Consider the following 23,179-nt stretch of genomic DNA (forward strand, 5'->3'; position numbering starts at 1 on the left):
AGGTATATGTGTGGGTGTGACACTATGTAGGTGGGTGCCCTGTGTGCTTGACGTGTGCCGGGTGCTGATTGTGCTCCTGTGTCAATCCTGGTTTGTGCTTTTGTCCTCCAAACTGATGGGGTAGAAAAACAGGAAGCTGGCCTTCCTGTACACTGAAGTCAGAGGGGAAGGAGGCCGTCAGGTCAACGCAGTGTTGTCACTGTCTGCAAAGGTGCCAGTGCCCCCTAATCTACAATAAAGGCAAACATCCCGTGATATGTGTTATTACTGGAATGAACCTGCACACTGCTGACATCACTCTGGGCCTGCTGATGTAAACAGTTTCCTTAATGAAGCTGCAATACTAAACTCAAATTCTGTTTTTTATGAGCTGCTAAACATATGATCATGTTTGACTTGCGGTCCCATATTATTGCCACATTGTATGGCCTAATCATCCACTCAGCATTTTTCTGTTGGAGGTAATGTGTCTTTTGTTTGTCAGACACACTTGGACCATGTGTCCACTATCAGTAGCTCTGATCAGCAGAATGCAGCATTCTCCGCTAATCCTCACAATCCTTGCTCTTTGTCCAACCACATGGCCAAGGGAAAGTACACACATAGACAGACACACACAGTCACACAATCTACCATCCAGCCACCCTGTAACACTACGCTGCTATCTCCACCCATTCCTGTCTATTTCTTATTTGTTGCTATACACCCACATTCCCTCTGTTTCTATGCCTCTCTCACGCACACACACACACACACAAACACAAACACATACTTTTGCAAACAGAGCAGAATAAATGGCCTGTGTCCTGCAGCCTTGCATAGCCAATTGCATGATCACATGTGCAGTGCAGGGCTGATATCCTGTGTTCAGGGTGACTTTGTCATGTTACACTGGGGGCTGTGGATACACAATCAACTCCAGAGTTTATATTTAACTAAGCAGAGAAAAAAACACTCAAGAAACCAATGCAACGCTGGCCTGGGGATTGTTATCTCCTCTTACACAGATAGGGACAGACATGACCCAGAAAGGGGAAAAGTGTCAGTGATAAAGAGAGGTCACTTTGCATTGTCATGCAGCACATGAGGGTAAATACTTCAGTTCATTTCATTTCCAGGCAATACAGTACACTTTGTGGAATTCTGGAAGTGTGCGTGAAGTGATACCTCTATACCTCTGGAATGAAGACGAGTGATTTCTCAGGTATGGACTCAACGATTGTACAAACCAGCTGATCTTTTGTTTCTTTAACCTGCTGTCATCTTCCGACTGGGTGGGTCAACCCAAACTGGTGTGACTGGTGTTGTAGAATGAGGAAATAGACTGCGCTTCTTATCTTATTATACTTTCAATTTTAAATAAGAAAAGGTGTCACAAAGTTGCCAGGGTTTAATAGCTTTTATGATATATTATACATAAAATTATGTATAAATATTATATATAAAATAATAACCTGCCCTCTTTTCCACTGTGAGAAGATAGAGAGAGAGAGTGCGTGTGTGTGTGTAGGGGGGGCTGTACCCTTGTATCTAAGAAATGATGGGTGGAGTTAACAGCAAAAAAAAACAACTTCCTCAGTCAGTGACATGCCGTCTGGGAAAGCCTCTGTAGTGCTCAAAGGCACACACACTCACTCTCAGTGACTTACACACTTGTACTTCCTTTTTCTGTTTTTCCTCTCCTGTGCATTTGGGCTGACAGTGGAGAATGACGGCAGTTTTGGCAGCTGTCATGAGACGCAATTCACCGGTTAAATGGTGAAACCGCACAAACAGATACATAGATACAGACCCTTTCTGCCACACACATGAGGAATGAATTGAGAGAGGAGAGCTGGCAGCAACACAGAGGTAAGAGTTGTTTTTAATATGTCTAACTGCTCTGTATGTCTCCCTATGTCATAAACTTTCTTCTGCTTAGCAGGTTTAACACTGCTGCACTTTGTACTTAGTCACATAACCATAAAGTTGTTGTCAGTCCACAGGGTATAGGATGGACAGTGGAGCTTTAAATGGACTGTAACTGTATTGTAGTGATTGCAGTTTCTCAATCCGTTCACTAGTGACTTGATCTTGTATGCAGAAAGTATTTGTATGTCTCTATTCTATTTCTAATAAATGAAAGAACGTCAGAGTGTGGAAATGAAAACAATCTATCCACAATGCCGGAAGAATTTGTAACTATACTTAAAGAAAGTTTCAGTTTTGTACAAATGCTGCTATGCAACAGTGTGGGAATCTCCCTGCAGGGAGCTCTGTCCTGGACACACAGGCATGTGAGTGAGCTAACAGGGGGTTAGTCTAAACTTAGAGATCATAGCACCTGTCTCATATTACTCTCCGCTAACTGCTGTACCAGATTTTCCAAATCTACAAACCCAGATTGTATATACACAGTCACAAACACCGCACACAACCCCGGCTTGGCATACATTTGAACACAGCCAGATACTGCTGACACCATATGTTTGTTATTAGTGTGAATGCTATCGTCATGGACTGCCGAGTGTCACGATTGCAGTTGAGGCATTTGCTGTGTGGAGATTATAATGTAATTTATGGTATGTTGTCATCGTATATGTCAATCCCTGTCATTACAGGCAATGCATACTGTTTTTGCGGCATAACATGCATATAATCACATGCGTTGTTTATACAAGAGTTTATGTAATGCTGTCTACGCTGTGCAATGTGCAGTCATTCAGAGGAGGGAGGGTTTTGACTCTCCAGCTATGAGGAAACAACAAACAATATCTTGATCAACCAGTGTGCAGTAAAGAGGATAATGATTGACATACAGTATCACCAGAAATCAGGTTCCATTGTTTGACATTTTTTGTACGTTTTAAAGTGTGCTTCACCGGAGACAACTGCTGCCCTCTGTGCACTATTTGGTGCTAACAAAGTCCTAGCATGTGACCGTGCATATCAGCCTTGAGCAGTCAGCGTTTATTAGATTAGACAGAATCTGTTTCACTATGAGAAACAAGCAGGGGAGCCTAAATAGTGTCAGTATATGCCTTGACATGCCTTCGGCCTGTTTACAGCTCTCTGCCTCACAAGACACACATAAAAATTCAATCATGACCATTCAGCCTCATAAACAAGATTAAAAGACTGGTCTCAGACACGGGTATCAGCATCCTCGTCTCAAGCATGTCCATGCAGTGGAATGATCAAGGCACAAAGGGGGAATAAACTTTATGTATTTGTTGACGGTGATCAGTGATCATATCCAGTGGTAGCTGACAGAAATCTCATGATGCATCACTGTTACAGCATCTCAATGTTTCCATCACAACATCTAATCAGTTGGTTTGCCCTCTTGCTGTGTGTACTTAGCCGCGATATGTCAGTCGTGAACAAGTCGGCTCTATGAGCAGGCTCTTTTAAGTAAGCAATGGAAGCCGGCCCCTGTCTGAGAGAGCTGATTTTGCCTCCGCCTCAGTGTATTGCAGATCAAGTATCTGGCATATTTCTTTTTTTGCAACAAATAAGAATGTAACTTAGGCAGTGACCAGCAGAAGTGGTACTAAATGAAGAGGCGTTTGGGAGCCGAAAGAGCCGGCTCTTTCAAATGAACGGTGCCATAAGATCCTTCTCCTGTCAAAGAGCCATAATTCCTGTTACACCCCACCCTTTGGTGGCTACATGGGGCGAACACTCCACCGCTGACCCGAACTTAGCACAGATAAACGCCCTTAGAACAACCAAATCAGTGGAATTAATTAACATGAGACAATAAATCAAGACCACCGAACACAAGAACATAACACAAAATGCCCCAGCTGAGAGGCAGCAAGACCAGCAGTCCCAAATCAAAACACAGGAGCTTTTGAAGAACGCCTTCCAAGGCCAGGTGGACCTCGTTCAGCAATTGGCTGGAGCACTCCTGGAGCAGAACAACAGGACAGAAAAGAACATGGACACAGCACAGGGAACACATGCAGCTGTAACAGTTCCCATCACTAGTAATTAGTAGTGTATAGTATTTCTAGACCGGTCATCAATTTTCATGTTTCAAAATCTCTTACATGGCATCCAGTCTGAGAATTGTAGCATTACACATTATGCAAGGTGTTGCAAACTTGAGGTGTGGAGTTTATTAGACGGTGAGGGTCTATTGAAAGATGCTATCAAGTAGCATTATGGGAAATAGGATTTTGGGGGCATTACTCATACTGGATCATATCTCGGCCTTACTACTGCATTTTAGCTTTTAGCTAATTTGTTTTTTTCCCAAACCAAGCAAGCAACCTTAAGGAGGTGCAATACTAAATTGCTGGAGAAATCCCTTTTCATACCAGTGAAGTGAATGTTACTAAGTACATTTACTCAAGTACTCTACTTAAGTGCAATTTTGGTGTACTTGTACTTTACATGAGTATTTCTATTTTATTCTACCTTCTACTTCTACTCCACAACAGTTTGGAGGCAAATATTGTCTTGAAATGGACAATTCACCAAAATCTGAACACTTTAAGTTTACCTGAGCGTAGGCTACAGCTCCTGAGCAGAAATATGTGGGGAAACACTGATAGTGACATCCTCATGAAAATCTAAAAGCAATGTCTCAACTACTTTCAACTGACTACTACTTCAACTTTCTGACTACAGTATTTCGTACTAAACTGGAGTATTCATGCAAATTCATTTTCATTTCCTTTTACATGTAATTTAACATAGCTTGAAATTCAGCGTGCATTACAGCAAGAAAAAAGCAGTTTTATTCAGAAATACAACTTTATTTTATCATCAGCAATCTGTCCACTTGATAACATGCTGGTTCAGTTTGATTCAAGCTTTATGGTTGTGGGAAAAAGTTCTGTAATATTTCAGAACATACACTTTCCCTTAATAGATAATTATGTTCCAATACTCTTCCTATACCGACTTATGATGTAAATTAGATAAGTGACTATATAGGTTAGCTACACTAATGTTGTATTAGCCTGTTCTAATTCATAACATTATTATATTTTAAAATATATTACAGTATTATTTGAATTAAGTAGTATTTAGTATATTGGATTTTATCCAACTTTATTTATCCTATTTTATAGTAACATGCTTTCTCTTGTTGCCCCTCATCAGTGAGATCATGGTATTCCCAGTACAATATTGTAAGAACTGTTTGATTGATATGGCAGCTATCCTCTTGTATTTATTGCAGAAATCATTCTGTGCATCCTACTGAGAGTTTCTCTCTAGAAAGACATTTGTTTGCCAGTTTGCTTCTACAGATTGTAATACATTATCATGGCACACCAAGATCAGAAGCAACACATACCCAACATAACTTAAAAATCGGTCGCTATCGGGGCATTTTGTTACCGACTGAGTGAACATGTTGTCAGTTTTATTTTACTCCTCTTTTAACAAACACTTAAAGAAATCCCCAGTCTAAAGGGAGACACTGGGTCACATGAGGTCAGTGATTTTGACTGAATGGAGCCTTGAACAGTCAAATTCGCCATCGATATCCTCACCCTCCAATCTCCATACTGGATCTCTATTCTCTTCTTCACGGTGACTTTACAGTGTAGGTAATGAGAGCAGAGTTGTGTTGAAGTGTGTGATGTGGATAAAGTGTTGTTCAATCTATGCCACTGGGCAACTCTCACCCCCCTGGCTATGACCTTGCAGCCTGTGTCCCTGTGTGGCATTGCCTTACAGTGGCTCAGCAGTACATTCTCCCAGCAACACACACAAAAAGACACACACATTGTCTTTGTGGTACACATTCTGTGCATATTTTCACTGACCCGGACACACATATGGGGAACACATAGGGAAACTCTCACTGAGGCCTGCCACCCACCGACACACACACACACACACACACACACACACACACACACATACTCATACCAATCGCACAGAGTGCTTTGTGCATTCACTGACTGACTGGGCAGCTACTGGAGAGAGAGAGAGACGCTGGTGGGAGGAGGGAGATGGAGACAGCAAGAGACAGAGGGATTACAAAGAGAAGCAGACCCAGACAGATAGAGAAGAAGAAGAGATAAGGCTTGCAGGGGGACAGAAGAGACACATCCAGTAAACACTTAGAGGTGGGAAGACAAAGAAGAGTGGACAGGGCAGGAAAGGGAATACAGAAATAGGAAGAGAAGCAGGGCTTGTCCAACAGAGAGGAAGAGAGTTAGTTGTTGTTAAAGAGGCTGGGAGGAACTGATGGGATGGCATTGATCTCTGGGAGCTGCCGGCTCATGGGCCGGATGGCGTCTTGTTGCTGCAGACCGCTGCTCAACTCCTCCTGCTGTGGACCGTTCATCAAAGTCTGCTTCTCCTCCTTCACAGGTCTGTCCCAGCCCACTCTCTGTGCTACTACTGTACCGTCATGAGATGGACTGCTACATTCAGATAGACAGGAGCATAGGTCCATACACAACATGGGTAACACACTTAGCCAAGAAGGTAAACAGGGCATGGTATGCTTCTGTACTGTAGCAGCATGACTTTGCTTGTGTTGACTCAAGCAGTCCTGTTGGTGCTAACTGTGCTCTGTGTTGTAGGATGGAAAAGAATAGGCTGTTGTCCTCTTTGGCCTACTGTCATGTTGCATTGTGTGCGAAGTTGTGCACCCCATTGTGTTGTTGTGAATGCTTTGCATCAAGATAATACTGTTCTGTTTCGTTTTTGCACTGACAAAGCATGGAAGAAAAGTAGCATTTTAATCAAAATGATTACTTTGTTTGTCATTATTTGGTTAACGGTATCTTCCTTTTGTCTGACTGTATGTTTGAGAACACGTGACCACACTAACTGATGGAGGAGTTAGGAGCAGGGCAGCTGTGTGAGCCTGGAGGTTTTTCTGATGTCAATGCAGCTGTGTGTCCATGCCGGGACTGTTTGTGTTCAACGTCATTGCCCCAAACCCTGATAACTCCTCAGACTAACCAGTGGCTTGGACTTGGCATTTCCAATATAAACTGCCTCACCCATCTCCCCCAGTGACATTAACCCTGTGACAGATGCGAGAGTGGTAGCAATCTTCTCTTCTAACTCTTGGCAAGAAAGCGAATATGTGTACAGCTCAAACTGACAAACTATTCCTTTAAGATGCATTGATATGATGTTTGAAATGTATAAACATTTTTGAAAAAGACGATCATTAATTGACTAAAACTGAGCAAAAGGGGACAAAATGTGATTTTTCTGGTTCAGGTCAATTAATTGATTTGTTAACCTATTTACAGATATCTCACCTGCTGAGCTGGATGCCCTTTGGAGGGAACCACCATATACTCTTGGGGGAACAAATGAACACTTCTCAGGAAATGACATTATGACAGAAGGTAGACTATTGTGCACATTTATTAATCTGAAATCATATTATTATATTCATTTTTACTGTATTAGTTTGAAGCACAAACATCATGGGGCTCATTTGGGCTGTGCTGATGTCTGTGTGGTAAAACTGAGGAAGTGTTTGGGACATCCTCCCTGCACAATGGAACAAATCAGCGGAAGCCCGTCACCATTTTACTGCAATAGCCAGCTGTTATACGTGTCCCTCTGGCTGATGTTTACATCTTTTGACACTATGAAGATCCTGTTTATGTGCTCACATAAAGCTAACTTACTAACTACTCAAAGTCGGTGATTCCCAAGGTGCACTTGTGCAGTTGCCAGGGGGTTTTGTGGGAAAAGCGTGGAGTAGCTCAACCAATTAAAAAAATGTAAAAAATGTACATGTTTATCCACATATTGAGTAAGCTGTAACACCTGAATTAAAGCAATAAAGTTAGAAAGTAATAACGTTAGACAAACAGTTGAAATAGTGAGCTATTTGGGATAAATGGCTGAAACGTCTAGCTTCTGCGACCCGTATACTGTAGTATGAATGCAAACTTGATCAAATCAACCTAAATTGACAGTTCAGTTACTTGGCTTAGGACCAAAATACACCTCTGACTATCTTTTATTGACTATTATTAACCTTCTCGGCTTCTCAGATCATCACCTAACTGTTCCCAGAGTGCAAACTAAACACGGAGAAGCGACATTTAGTTACTGTGAACCACAGAGCTTGCACCAAATTTGCACCAACCTCCTTTAAATCCAGTTTTAAAACTTCTATGTTCTGCAATGCCTTTGACTGAACTTTAAATTCATTTTTATTTATGTTATATCTCTGTTCTTACATTTTTAATTTCCTTTTCTAATTTCCTGTCTATTCTGTATTATTATGTAAAACACTTTTCTTTGTGTATGAAATGTGTCTTTGTGTAAAAAATGACCTTGCCTTGCCTATAAAAGACATATTGTAACAATATCTTCTTTTATATAATTAATAGTTAAATAACGTCAAGTTTAAATATGATTATAATGAACACATTTGGAGTATATGACAGGTGAAGGAATATTTGAGTTTGTTGAGGGCTGTTGTGGTAGACTACATCTGGCAACAAAGACTGGGAACCACTGCTCTAATTCAGATGTTCAGCCTGTACCATATTACTACTCACTGACCACAAATGTATTTTCTTAAATGGCAAAACAGTGATTTCCATCTTGTGTCATCTGGTAACATTTCCAGCAAAATATCCACAATTCCATGCTTTGTAATTGCAGCTCGCTTTGTACAGCCCTATTGATGACCCTTTTGATTAAAGTCTTTCCACATACTAGACACAAGTCTTTATCACACAAAAACCCTAAATACAACATCCTGCTTAGGAAACACTGGCTTAACCAACAATGGATTGAGTTTTCCAGCTTAGAGTGCATAAAGAAAAGTCATGTATGCGCTTCTTTTTGGCACTGAATCAGAAAGATGACAATCTACACCTGATCTAGCAGCTTTTTCCCCTGACTTTGTTTCTCCTTTAGGTGCAGGTGAAGAGGAGGACGGTCCCCTGGTGGAATCAGGTGAAGGAGGGGTGGAGCCGGAGAGCTACTGGAAGAAGAAAGAGGCCTTCCTTAGAGGGAGTACTGTGTCCCTTGGAGAGAAATTCTCCTCAGGTACATTAAATGATGCTTTCGCCATAGTCCATTGCCTAACTTGTAGTATGCTTCTACTGAAAAACTAGCTTTCACTTTAGCCAATCTAAACTACTCATCTTTTATAAACATTCCCATGCATATTATATTTATGCATACTGATGATGCACATTTCCCTGTCCACTAATGTTTTACTAACTCTGCAGTTTAGCTCCATCCATCACATTCCCCCCAGGTTCTTCCTCTCAAATGGATTTAAATTGCCACACTGAGAGTCCAATAAGATGCCTTAATAGCTTTGTTATTCCTCCAGGGAATTACATTGTGCTCACTGAGCATCTTGCTGAAACATGAGCTCTCGTAGAAATCTTTAATGAACTCTTGGAAAGTTTTGTCTCTCCTGCTTTTAGAGATCAGACTGTCTCAGTCTTAGTTTGGTGTTCCTTTTAGTCAGTGACTACACCCCAAAATACAGTATACAGCCATTTATTTGTGCAAGTGTGATAAATTAGCATAAAGATTATGAATACATTAATGTTTATTTCGTTACTGGTTAATTCTGGCAGACAATGGATGATGCGTCCTCTCTCCTGTTCTCTAAGCTCATTTTTCTTTTAAGCTTATTTGCATTGGATTTGTTTATATTCCATCGTATTCCACTAGAAGAAACAATCGAGCCCAAGAGTGATTACCACAGCAATCACCTTGTATCTTGCCTAGAAATTGTGCTGCTGTTCACTGGTCGGAGGCGCTCCAGTGTGGGTCCTGACCGGGCCCTGCAGGAGGCACTGCGCACCCGGCTCCGAGTGGTGGAGAGCAACAGCCAGGACGTCATCCAGCTCTTTAAAGTGAGTGACAGTCAGACCTGACTATGCAGATATTTCAGTGGCAGTACTCCACTACTCAAACCTTCTAACATCATATTGAAATATAAGGTCCTTCATGATGTGATAAGAGTCCATTTAATGCAATATGATGTATTATTCTATGTATGCATTGAACACTTTATGGCCATGGATGGTGGATGGATGTTCTGTTACTGAAACATGAGACTTTGTCTCTACAGGACTTGTCTGCACGCTTAGTGTCTGTCTGCGCTGAGAAGGATAGCTTCGTGCTCACATTCAAGACTGTGGAGGAAATCTGGAAGTTTTCAACTTACCTAGCATTAGGTAAAAAACGATGATGTTTAATATCTTAAAGGCCCTGAAAACATATTTCCTCAATCAGGTCCTACAGCAACATATATTTATATTCCAAATTTAACACATGAATGGCTTTTTATTTTAGCCTTTTTCCTATTAGTGGAATTATTGTACTGTATAAGAAGGTTTTGTTGTTGAGGATGCAGTGATATTAGCATAAGGAGTACCAGTAGTATTTGTTTCTCAGTTGCATGTTCTGTGTCACAGGTTATGTTGCTCGCTGCTTGGAAAATTTCCTGTGTGATCAGTCCATCTGGCTGGATCCAGTGTTGCTCAATGACCTGGAGATCAATGTGACAGTGGATGAGGAACATCTGGCCACCCTCTACCTGGGACTTTTACTACAGGAGGGTCAGTAATGTCATTTTATGGATGCTCAGTGTGCCTTTTATTTTAACAGTTTTGTTATTAAAACAAATGTTAAGAGGGTGACAATTATGATCTGTCAAATTACGTATGGTCTTCTAAGCATTGTAAACAGGAATGAAATCTAGTTTATGAATCTGTAATCCAAAATTTACACCGTGGTAGTTAAAACTGTACTTTCCTCCAAACTCTAAATTGAACAGTATGCTTTGCCATTGATTCAAGATGAACACATACTATTACACCACAGTATATGAGATTTTCTTCCCTGAATATTCAAGGTGCCTTTTGTCAGAAGTGTCTTGAATATCACTGTAATTATACATCACTGTAATTATATCTCACCTAACCACAGCTGCTATTTGATCCCATTACTATAAATCCATTTTAAGTGACCCCAATTAACCCTACGAAGCCTGAGGAATATGCTGCCACACATGACTTTGTACAAATTGTAGCATTGGACGGCTTATTGTTATTAGAAGAACTTACGTGCCTTGCTGTGAACAGCCAATGTCTAAAGTATAATGAACTTCTAATTACAAGTCAGAATTATGTTCTCATTTCTATTTATGGTCAGAGCTTCCATATTGTACAAGTGAATTATGTTAGAACTGGACATCACTGAATTGTAGCAATTTCTGTATGCACTATGAAATAAGTCTGATAAAGCAAATGAATTACACCACTTCCCTCCAAGAAACTATATTGATTTCTTCTGACCTGGTCTAAACAGACTTTCTCCTGAACACTCCCCTAGGCAAAAAGCTTCCCGGGAATGTATAATAAGACTGCAGTGCTGAGAATTACATTAACGTAATAGGGGGAGATACAGCATCCATAATTTGTCAGTGACTGAATGGGGGTGTGCTGGCTGAAGCACATTTACTGATCTTTAGCTTAATTTTTCATCAACAACAAAATTGCTGACTGAAAACACTTTGCATGTCTGGACTCACAAATTTGTACTGTACACTTGTTCATGTGGGGGTGTGGAGAGTTTGAAGCTGTCTACTAAAGAATCATTCACCCTGCAGGATCCTTCTTTGCGAAGGCACTATTCACAAGAAGTGAGCAGGATGAGGAAGATGAAGAGCGGCTATCATTCAAAAAGAATGACTTGCTGATGGTGAAGGACACAGGGCAGGACAACATGTGGGAGGGCACCATGCTCTCCACAGGAAACCACGGCCTGGTGCCATTTAATGCCATGCAACCGCTGCCTTACCCCTTTTACCAGTGAGTCACTCTGCGTTCCTCAAATTAGCCACTTCTGTTACAAATTCCAAAGCAAAGTCTCATTAACACGTTCTGCTGTCAAAACATTTTTCACATGAACTGGCATGGTTTTGTTAAACCGTACTTTCTGTTTGGTCAGGTGGTTCCTGAGGAGGTACCCGGGCAATGCTGGATGTTCGCCAACAGAAAAGGAAGCCTTTGAACATTCTATCGGTAAAGCCACTGCACATATAACATATGTTCACACAAACAGACAACAAAAAGTACAGTGTTGTATACTCACTGAACTCAGGCACAGATACTCAAATCCAACTCCCCCAATGGGAGATGAATTGGCTGAAAGCACCACAAAGACTACACAACTGGTAAATTTTACCAATTAAACCATGAAATGAAAAATTAAAGATTCAGCAATCACATCATTTTACTTTAAAGTAGCTATAACTGAAATTTATTTATATTTACAATGTATCAAATGACAATGTGACTATGTGAAAAGGTTCGCTTGTAGAGATTAACCTACAGAGAATTATCACCAAAATCTGCAAAACTCCGCTTTACTGAGCATTATAGTTTCAGGTCATTGTTTTGCTGTCCAAACCACAGTTTTACTGTTTTGGTTCACACTCACCGCTCTCATAGCGTTTTTTAGGGACACAACCTGTTTTCAGTGAAAAAGCTCTAAAACCCACTGTAGACTTCCTGCTCTGCACCAAACAGCAGACAGACACAGCTGCTGGTGAACAGACATTAGTAGCATAAGAGTCAGAGATTTTTCTCAGTAGTTTTTGAAGACCAAATCAGAGCAAAAAGGAGTGTGAATATTGGACTCCAATGGACTCCAAAGAAATGCTAACGTTGCCTGATGTCTGCTAGATGTGTAAATAAGCAACACTTTATAACAAGAAAATATTTGTTGTAAATGTCTTTAAATAGATAGTTGTAGTTGTAGAAGTGTTTGTTTCTGAAGGAACTAAAATAAGTCAGACACACTCATGGATGCCTTTTACGACTCTGCACGCAGGGTGATGGACAAGTATATTGAATGGTGAGGTATTGGAGCCCTAGGCGAGATTTGAAATTGCCCCTCCCCACACCCTGCCCAATCCTACAAAGTCCACCCCAGGGGTTGGGGTCATCAATTCTCTATCCTGAGTAATTGTTTAAAAAGTTCATCGGCCAAACTCACAGTTTTAGCACTATAGATAAACAGCCAAGTCAATAATCATGGTCCATAATGAAGAAGTGTGATCAGCCTCCACATAGCCTTGTCAACCTCCATGTCATAGCCTAAACTGGGAGACCAAACCTAACGTGGGATCTGGGACTGTCCCCCCATAAACTGTGTGTCAACCCAGATACTATTTTCTTGCATTGTAGTAAATTTATGGGGTAATTTTTCTGAAATGCAGGAGTATTGGTTTAGTTTAAATGGTGGAGGGCACAAATAAAGAGGAGGGTCTGGGGTCTTAATTTCCTGTATTCTGGTGAATATTTCTGCATCAATTTATGGTTCATCTTCATCTATATAAAGGGAAACACAATATTCAGGCGGTGGGTGACAATTCAAAATATTAAAATTTAATAGAATATAATGATAAATTAATTAATTTTAATTCAGTTATAAACTCCTGGACTTTAATAGCTCCTGTGTTTCAGCAGGTTTTCCGCTCATGTTCAAAACTTTTTGCACATTCAGAATCTCTCCCAAATATCTGTGTTCTCTGACATGTCCAGAAAAAAATCACAATATTATGAGACTAACATCATCATTTAATGAGAATTCATAATATTTTTAATTCTATCTGGCCTCTACTCTGCTGTGCATTACATTATTGATCAACTATCCTCTTTAGACCATTTGATCAATACAGTTTGGGACTGCATGCTGCATGTGAAACTGAAACCAAAAATCTCACCACAAATCCACACGTTAACTTCAGCAGCTCCAGAGTTAGCTTCAGAGCAGAAAACTTTCTCTTGCGGCGCCCCCTGACATTTTGCACCCTAGGCGACCGCCTACACCACGGGCGGTCCTGTTCCTGGATGTCTTTTGTATGAGATCAAATAAAAGATCCTCACATGAAGTCAGGAAATGCACGCATTCAGACTACACTAGTATCTAATGTAACTTAACCTTACACTGTGTCAGCCATTTTACTGTTTACAAAACAAAGAAGATACTATCAAACTCATCCACTTCATATTTACCGGAACAATCAGCAGTGCACACCCACAATGGATCAATACTAACATGATTATACTTATAAAGCTCCATCCTGAATGCATTTATGAAACACCTTTCAACTTTTAAAATGTTTCATATTCTGTCAATTTCATACCATCAGTAATCAGTCAGTGTTCTCACATATTGACCTCAATACTAAATCTCATACTCCTCATCAATTACCTCAGTGACAGGTTCCTGTGTAGCATTGGTTGACTACAGTCCAGTGGGCCAAGATGAGCTTCAGCTGAGTGAAGGTGACATTGTGGAGATCCAGGGTCTATTAGTCCGAGGCCTGGCTGTGTTTATAGGAACACACACTTCCACGGGTCACACTGGTTTCGTACACAAGGCCCATGTCAAGCCTCTGGACACCATACCCCTGTAAGTTTTTTTTTTGTTATATAATGCATGGCGTGACTTCAACTTTACTGGTCTGATGATGTTGTGCGTCATTTCAGCTTTAAAGCCCTTTATCTTGTTCAAATCCTCACGAGTTACCTTGTTTGTTGTGTTGTGCTAATCTTTTATTTAGTGTATCTGCAGTCTGGACAGGGTAGGTAGGGTGAGGAGGCTGGGGAGACAGCAGAAGGGATAATGCTGCCTTTGTTTCACTCGCACAGAGACGGACAATTGGTCTTTCTGACCGAGGAGGAGAGGGCCAGTCTGGCTCAAGTTAACCCGTGTGGCTCTGAGCCAAGTGACAGCAGCCTGCTGGAAAGACTTTTCTCGTCCAACATCAGCTCTGTGTACAGACTAGGTAAAGGAACGACTGGGGTGATTGAGAGATATTGTACTCTTTGTTGGTTAGGGGAAGGGGAGGGTTTGTGCCACAGAGCCATAACTGAAGTATAGTTGGTTTGGCTCCTTGTTTGTTTCTTAAATAATGGCACTGTAAGTGATTCATTCTGTGAAATAAATTTAATTTTGTATCCCCAACTGGAAAATTGAGGCTTCAATTGATTTATCTTGTGTGTCTCCAGACAGACTGGATGAGACTGACTTCATGTACATCAGGAATCGGCCAAAACATGGTGATGCTTTACAATATATTGTGGAAATCAGCTGTTAATGAGCTTAGTGCATTCAAACCGCTGTAAAAACTAAATGTGTTTATCAACATCCTCGCTCTGATATACTAAACTACTATATCTGTCTTCTTCCCAGATCATAATGTTCCTACAAGCGCCCGTCAGAGCGTTATTTCAGAGAGAAGTGGAGGGACACCACCGTACCACTCCTCTCCCCGCCCCTCTTTCTCTCACTCCTATCCTCGTCTGTCCCTCTATCACTCCCACAGTCCTCTGCCACACGACGGAGAGCGCCTGTCATTCACTCTGGAAGACACGTTCAGAGAACTGGACGAGTTCCAGGAAGACCCACCTCTCTTCTTGGAGGACAACAGCTGGGAGGGGGAGGAGTCCGAGCTCAGTGACCCGACACTGACCCTGCTCAACCGCGAACACTTCCAGGTCAGAGTCCAAGTTTATTCACTGATTTATTTATTACAGGACCAAGCGCAGACAGCTAATAGAAGCAATAACTGTTTTGTCAACATTTTCTGGTCTATTAAACAATCACGATAGCAAAGATGCAAAAGCAGGAAGTGAACATTTTCTCTTGCATGTTGATTAGACATAGATTAGATTAGAAGTATATAAATGATCAATCAACTCTGAATCTGAATCTTTTCATGGATCAAAAAGTTCTTTGGGGCAATACATGTTTAACAAATATTATGTATCATTTGATGGATTTAGCTGCTGTTTTGATTTTTGTCAGGACTCCAGTCACCACCATGCATGAAAAGACAGATCTCTGGCATGCCTTTAATGTGTCATGACTCATCAACAAAATCCTGCTTACTTTTGGTTGTAATGATTTGCCATATCTAATCTCTATATGTAAGTGAGCCATATCTGGGCCTTGGGTTGACCAGTCTTGCTCAAAATGTCCCAGCAGATAAGAAGTTCCTTTACTATTTATGATCATCTTTCAAGCACCACTATCAAACCACGATTCAGGTTGCTCTTTCCTTTTAACATATAACTTTCACTTTACTTAAAGAAACCTTTCATTTTATAGGTCAATTTAATCAATTTATGTTGCCATGACTTGAGAAAGACATTATTAGTCAGATGGTAATGGATCAGAAAAGGTTTGACCTGTTGGTTTGAAGACAGTCCACATAAAAATATAACAGCAGTAGGATAATTTACATTTGTGTCTGTCCCATTAACTCTTTTTGCCAAACACATACAGGCTCTTCCTAATTCTATTGTTTGTTGTTTCTTCCAGGAGGACTTCCTGCCCCTGTATGACCTGCAGTATTCCTTCCTGTGGGTGACCTTCGGTGGTAAGACTGATGACAAGCTATCAGGGCACCTAGAGAGCATCAGGGAGTGCGCCAAGAGGATGGGCATGCACTGGGCACATCGACGGGCATGCTTCCTCCTGGGAAGACTTTGTGCCAGGAAGCTAAAGCTCTCCCAGGTTTGTACTTCGTTTCTAGCATTAGTATGTATGTTGTGTGTATGTTAACATGCATTATTCTTCCATAAAGAGACAATTTAAGGCACCACAATATACAGAGCATTATCATTCATATCACAGAACATAATAGTAATAAAATGGTTGCTGTGTTTTTAATGGCGTCTGAAGGGTTATTTGAAGGAATAATACAGTGAAATGAAGTGAACATTATAATAATGTGCAATAGGCATTAAATAAAAGGTTATAATACTTTCATTCTACCTGCTGAGACCTTCTTAAATCGTTGATAAATTGTAATTACAGTCTACATGTGTTTGAAATCAGCTCCTTCACGTGTATGTTTCCTACTCTCCTCAGGCACGCGTGTACTATGAGGAGGCTCTCAGTGTTTGCGTGGACAGTTTCTCTGACACGCCGCTCCTCGTCGCTCTCTTCACAAACCTCACTGCTATCTACCTGAAGCAGCGCATGACAGACAAACTGCCCCAGACTCTGGAGAAGGCCAGTGCCCTGCTCCTCTGTCTACCGTGCCACACCTTCACCTCCACGGAGGAGGTCGAACTGCTCATGCTGCTCTTGAGGAGATCAGTGGTGATGGGGGACAAACACCTGGAGGCTCGTATCTGCTACCTCATGTCCAGCCTTTTCCTGCTCCTGAAGAAGACTGACGATGCCCTTCCCTTTGTGGAGCGACTCCAGTTCCTCTCAGTGACTCTCTCTTCCTCCGAGGGGCGCCCCATAGTTCCTGTGGACCTCAACTGGCTCTTGAGCTGGCTCTATCATCGTAAATACATGCCTTACTTAGCACTGGCCTCTCTGAGCCTGGACTCAAGACAAGATCACTCCCTCCACGATGCTTTCCAGAGGATTGAGTTGTTTATCAGGAACTCTGTTCGCCTGAACCCATGCTGGAAGGAAGGAACCTCCTTGCTCCCTGCCCAGATTGTGGTTTACCTTCAGCAGGCCCTGGTTATAGCTGAGCAAGGGGAAGACATGAAGACCCAGAAGGACCTGTGTCAGGGCTTGGCCTCAGTCTACCAGCAGTATGATGCTCTAGATAAGGCAGTGCACTGCGCTCAACGAGCCGTGGAGACAGGAGGCCACATCAATGAGGAGGAGGGCTTTGAAGCTTCTGTGCTGCTTGGGTGGCTGCTGGTGTTGAGGGGCCAGGCTGAGAGGGCCCAGAGTGTCCTGCAGCCACTGCTAACATCACTCCAGGTAGAGCAAACAATGTTATTCACCTGGATAACTAAAAATCTTTTGTAGAAGCACTTAGTTTAAAATGTATGTTTCACCGGTTCCCCTATTTGATGTGTGTACATCTCTCTCCAGGGCACAGACAGTCCAACACAGCGAGGAGTGATCCACAACCTCTTAGCTTTGTCTCTGAGGCAGCAGGGTCGCATCCCAGAGGCAGGCTGGCATCTCTACTCTGCCTTGGTAATCTCCAGGGAAAGTGGAAACCAGAGGAACCAGGCACTGGCACTGGCCAATCTGGGCTGCCTGGCACTGGATGTAGGGGCATCTTGGGTAGCAGAACGCTTCCTGGTCAGGTCAGATATCTGTCTTATCATTTCTCCCAGGGAACCTCTAACTAAACAAAAAGAGTTTACAAAAACTTATTCATTGGGATGTTCTTGTATTACCAGATCCCTGTGTCTTTTTCTGGAGCTCTGGGAAAGCCCCACAGACGAGGAGCATGTTCAGACCTACCTTTGGTTGGGGCGGAGCTACAAAGACAGGGGCAGGAGTCAGGACATCCGGGCATGTTATGAAATGGGGCTACTAATTGCACTACATGCCAGAAACTTACACAGTAAGTACAAATTAACACATTAAAGGGATAGTATGACTTCTTGGGTAATACCCTTATACCCCCTTCTTTGTTTAATCCATACAAACATTTAAGTGGAAAACAATGAGTTGGATTTGGGCAGAGCCAGGTGAGTTTTCCCCCCTGCTTCCAATCATTTTTAGTTAATCAAAGTCAAGAAAGCGAATAAGCGCATTTTCCTAAAATGTTGAACTATTCCTTTAAATAAGTAAAGTAATTTCCAATCTCTGTATAGATATTAACTCCTTTTCATCTGACTAAATAAGAGTATGACCAATACTGGATTATTGATGCTGATATCTGATATTTTTGAGTTAAAAAAATCAGAGGCATATCTTCTTATTCGAGACTTAAGACTTGTACAGTATCTCACAAAAGTGACATGACACCGGGGAGGGAAAATGGCTAATTGGCCTCAATTTGGACATTTTCACTGGCTGAGTGATGTGTTATTTTGCGGGGACAGCAAATTTACATTGTTACAAGCTGTACACTCTCTACTTTACATTGTATCAAAGTGTAATTTCTTCAGTGTTGTCACATTAAAAGATTTAATCAAATATTTACAGAAATGTGAGGGGTGTACTCACTTATAACTTGCTTTTATACTGTATGTGCTGAGGTGGCATTTTACATTTGACAAATTATGTAATGACAAACTAAACAATCTCAAACACATCATATTTGTACTATAATTTCTTTCTTAAATGCCAATACCAATATATCTGTGATAAGGTAAAACTATTAGCTAATATCAGCCATGCCAATGTACAGCAAAGGTCAGGCTCTAATTTAAATAGTTCTTATTCAATATCATAAATGTATCACTGTGTGTTTAGTCTCAGGAGCAACAGGTAACATATTTGCTGTATTTTCTCACAGGTCAGATGGTGGTGGCCAAGGTGCTGAGTCGACTGTATGCTGACGTGCTGCTTTATGGCCAGAGCATCGTCTACTATGAGCACTGTGTGTTGGTGTCCAGAGAGCTGAAGGACAAGAGGCTGGAGGGAGAGTATCTGGAAATCCTCAGCAGCCTTTATCTCTCACTCAACACTGAAAGGCGAGTTTCTGCTTCTCCATTCTCACTCACTCTTTTTCTCCATCCATGGTTTTCTATGATATATTTGTTTTTTGAGTAAGACGGAAACATGCTCAATTCTGGATTGTGGATTTCAGATCATCTCGAAAATCTCTGGACTATACCAAGCAGAGCCTGAGGATTTCTATTGATTTGGGCAAGAAAGAGGAAGAGTCAGAGACCTGGCTACAGGTGGGACGCATCTATTACCTCATCCAGGAGGACGAGCTAGCTGACATGTACCTGCAGGTGAGGAGCAGGGAATATTTGACAGTGTGAACGGCGAAGTGGTTACATTTTTCTTGTTCTGCAAAGACACAGGCTTTATCACGATCAACTGATATACAAGTTCAAATAAAAACAATTTCCTGACAATCACAAACATTACAAATAGCATTCTAATGTTAGATATAAAACGAAATACTGATTGAAATTAATAATAGATATGGTAATTTAATTGATAGGCAGCGGTGAAGACAGCACTGAGGATGAATGACCCTCACTTTGCCATGTGCATCTACGAGGAAGCAGGAGATGTCTACTTTAAAGGCCACAGGAACCGGATGGCTTCCCTGCCTTTCTACAGGGTAAGATGATGCAAAATAAAATGCATTGTGTTTTGTTGGTCTTAAAGCTACAATGTCTGTCATGAGGCAGTGTTATGATAAACCTCAGTAAGTTTTATTTTGATTCCGTTAATTTTTTTTTTCCCGTTCTTGGCACAACTGATCTCATTCAACTAGAATTATTCATATTTGGTTTCAGGATGGCAGTCTGCCATTTGCACGGAGCATCAACGACATCCATTCTGAGTACCGTTTGTTGAGTAAACTGACAGAGCTGTTGATGAACGAGGGAGAGCAGGAGGAGGCTCTGCAGTACGCAACACTGGCTATTGAGATTGCTGGCAAAACAGGCATGTATGAGGAGGCTCTAAGTGTTCAGGTGGACAGTTTCTATAGCATAGCATGGCCTATGGCAGAATCAGTGCCTTATGACTGTTAAAGATGACTTTTAAAGAGTATTGTAAAACAAGCTCCATTGTTGTCTTTCCTCAGGTGTGCATGTGAATGAGAGGACAGCCTACCACCGGTTGGCCACAGTCTATTACAGTCTGCAGCAGTATGAGATGGCAGAAAACTACTACCTCAAGTCACTGTCCTTCTGTCCGCCCGTCCTGCAGCACTCTATGGAGGCTCGCTACTACACCAAGGTCTACTGTCGACTGGGTAATCTCACTCTACACAAACTGAAGGTAAAGGAGGTGAATATATTTCTGTTAGCCTTTTTTAAAGAAATGTATACAGTATGTTCCTCAAATTAACATCCTGCTGAAATCTCTAGCTCATAATCTGTAACACAAATGTCCTCCACCAAAATCAAAAACACAGTGAAACCTGTATTTACTTACAAATTTTCAAACCTTGAATATATGGGCCAATTTAAGAAATTGACTAAATCTCATTTATCTGAGGTATTCATGTTTGTGACGAAGCCAAGTGCATATCCTTGGTTGCATGTCATTCCCTCTCTCGCCTCATTTCCTGACATCTATTTAATGTCCACACGCTAATTAAGGAATGTTAAATCGCAACAAAAAAACTAACAAATCCTTTCTGACAAACACTGCAGTGAAACAGACTTACATTTCTAAATATGATTAGATGTGAAACACATAATGTATTATTGGATCATTCAATATATGTTTCTGAGAAAATTTATTAATGTGTAATCTGTAATTTTCATATGAATAAACTTTATTTTTAAACATAAAGTGAAAAGTAACTGAAAAGTTTGGCTTGAGAAAATTATACATTTTTTGTGTTTCTAAAATAAAACAAGAGGAAGTGGCTGTCTTGATAAACAAGATTTTTTTTTGGCAGAGCAACAGTAACATGTCTGTGCCTTTATCTGGTGGTCTTTTCACAGTACATGGTGTCGATCAAGCCTTCAAATGTAAAGACAATATGTTTAATTTAGATGAGACCTGTTGTGACCTCTTCTCTGTGCACCCTCTCCAGGATGCTTTTGATGCGGTGGGCTATTTCCAGTTGGCTCTGGCAGCGGCCCTGGAGGACCAAGCTAACCCTGAGGCTCTGTATGTGGTGTACATGAAGCTGGCCGAGATCCATGGCAATCATTTGCCTGATGCTCAACTGTGCCAAGTTTACAGACACAGAGCCCAGAGTTTGAGGAGAGTTCTGGCTGGCAAGGAAGGCGCTGCTCTTGGAGAGGAAAATGTGGACGATGCAGACGCAGAGCCTGGCCAAAAGAAGGAAAAGGACTTTGAGGCTGATGTGGAACGTACTGAATGTTTGGTTGAGAGAAACGGCATTTTCACATTAACACCTGAAAACGAAAACTTTGAAGATAGCTCATTTCCAAGGAATTATACAATCCATAGAGAAACAGAGGACCAATACACTGACAGTAATATCGGAGATAATAACGGGAAAGAAGATCACAACATTAATCTTCCTGATACAGATGGCCCTTTTGCGGACGGCCCTGGGTCTGAGACAGAAACCATCGTCAGTCAGTCATACAGTGACAGTATTTTTACTGAGTCCTTTGATACAGCGAAGGAGCAGATCTCAGACTCCAGCAGTTCCACTGACACTTTACAAACTTGCCAGAATCAAACAAACGGCAAAGATTTTGATTTTGATACTGACCACAGCACACCCAGTCAAATACCTGTCAATCACACAAGTGATGTCACAGGACACACAGAAGGCCAAAACACAGACTCTGTTATTCAGGACGAACAGCACACCTCCACCAAAGAAACAGATGCTCATGCAGATCCTATACAAAAAGATGTCAGTCAGTCTGATACTAGGCAAACAGAGACTGTTAGCCCGAACACTGATAAAGCTGTAAGCATGGACAACACTTGCAACTACACAGAGAAAGACAAATCTGAGACTGGTGACACACACACGTGGACTTAGACGACGTCTACACAGAACCTCTTAGTGGCACTTTATGTTCTTCTCTGACATTTCCTTCGTCTGGTCACATGTTTCTTGACCAGCAGTCCAACGTTCCAGCCACATGGCACTTACTGTAGGAAAGATGAAGTTTTCAGAGATTTAGTGACTTAAAAGCATGGGCCTTTTATATAATATATTCTGTGGTTATTACAGTGCACTGTGCTTGTAAGATATGTTTTTCTAAATGTATTTTGTGTATCTCTGGAAGATGACTCAAAATATAAAGAATACTATTTTGTGTGCTGAGTGTTTATTTGTGCTTTTTTCCCATTCACATATGGTGGACTTGAGGTGCAAGCACCAAAAACTGGTACAAAACACATGTACTAATGAACTAATCAGAGCACAAAATGGATCCGAAAAATGATCTTTTAGTCAGTCTCTCATTGCATTACTTCTCAGTAATTTCCCCAAACAGCTGCCCATAGTAGACTTTAGCAATATTACTTAAAAACGAGGACATTTTTGTGTTTACTACAGCAAGGCGGTATATGTGGTATTGACTCAAAACAAATATACCATCCCTGTGTTAGAGTAATAAAGTAATAAAGGAATGTGTCACCCATTGCAACGGTGTGGCTCACTTTATTACACTTTTTTAATAGTTTTTGGACAGCAATCGAGGTCGATAGCATAGCGGGATAAAATACATCAGGTATATCAGCTTTGGATACACAAACAATACTTGCTAGTAGGATCATTTTATTGTTGATTTTGGTCTTTTCATTGGTTGCAGTCAACATTGTCAGTATGTCAACCTCCCTAAATACCAACTAC

General features: G+C 41.2%; 1 protein-coding gene across 4 annotated transcripts; it reads left to right on the top strand.

Annotated features, from left to right (window-relative positions):
- The first annotated feature begins 1,598 nt into the window (after positions 1-1,598).
- Positions 1,599-22,644, top strand: sh3tc2 (SH3 domain and tetratricopeptide repeats 2). 4 transcript variants are annotated; one of them, XM_038699790.1, is made up of 23 exons: positions 1,599-1,851; positions 6,319-6,435; positions 7,218-7,316; positions 8,854-8,985; positions 9,685-9,812; positions 10,031-10,136; positions 10,377-10,520; positions 11,573-11,774; positions 11,914-11,987; positions 14,190-14,385; positions 14,625-14,761; positions 14,985-15,035; positions 15,169-15,473; positions 16,300-16,494; positions 16,852-17,712; positions 17,827-18,047; positions 18,144-18,310; positions 19,211-19,388; positions 19,505-19,655; positions 19,871-19,993; positions 20,172-20,322; positions 20,465-20,670; positions 21,428-22,644. In XM_038699790.1, the coding sequence occupies exons 2-23, from the start codon at positions 6,411-6,413 to the stop codon at positions 22,358-22,360; spliced, it is 4,785 nt and encodes a 1,594-aa protein (XP_038555718.1). In that variant the 5' UTR covers positions 1,599-1,851; positions 6,319-6,410; the 3' UTR covers positions 22,361-22,644. The 4 variants fall into 4 exon arrangements, with proteins under 4 accessions (XP_038555718.1, XP_038555717.1, XP_038555714.1 ...); XM_038699789.1 differs by lacking the exon at positions 6,319-6,435; XM_038699786.1 differs by lacking the exons at positions 1,599-1,851; positions 6,319-6,435 and adding an exon at positions 5,876-6,318.
- Positions 22,645-23,179: the final 535 nt, after the last annotated feature.

Source organism: Micropterus salmoides, unplaced genomic scaffold, assembly GCF_014851395.1.
Source record: "Micropterus salmoides isolate LMB-PRFRI ecotype aquatic unplaced genomic scaffold, ASM1485139v1 Ms_hic_scaffold_5, whole genome shotgun sequence".
NCBI lineage: Eukaryota > Metazoa > Chordata > Actinopteri > Centrarchiformes > Centrarchidae > Micropterus > Micropterus salmoides.

Coding starts and splice junctions, on each gene's coding strand:
- sh3tc2 (XM_038699786.1), top strand. CDS start 6,198: ATGGCATTGATCTCTGGGAGCTGCCGGCTCATGGGCCGGATGGCGTCT. Junction 7,317..8,853: donor AAATGACATTATGACAGAAG/GTAGACTATTGT, acceptor TTTCTCCTTTAG/GTGCAGGTGAAGAGGAGGAC. Junction 10,521..11,572: donor GGGACTTTTACTACAGGAGG/GTCAGTAATGTC, acceptor TTCACCCTGCAG/GATCCTTCTTTGCGAAGGCA.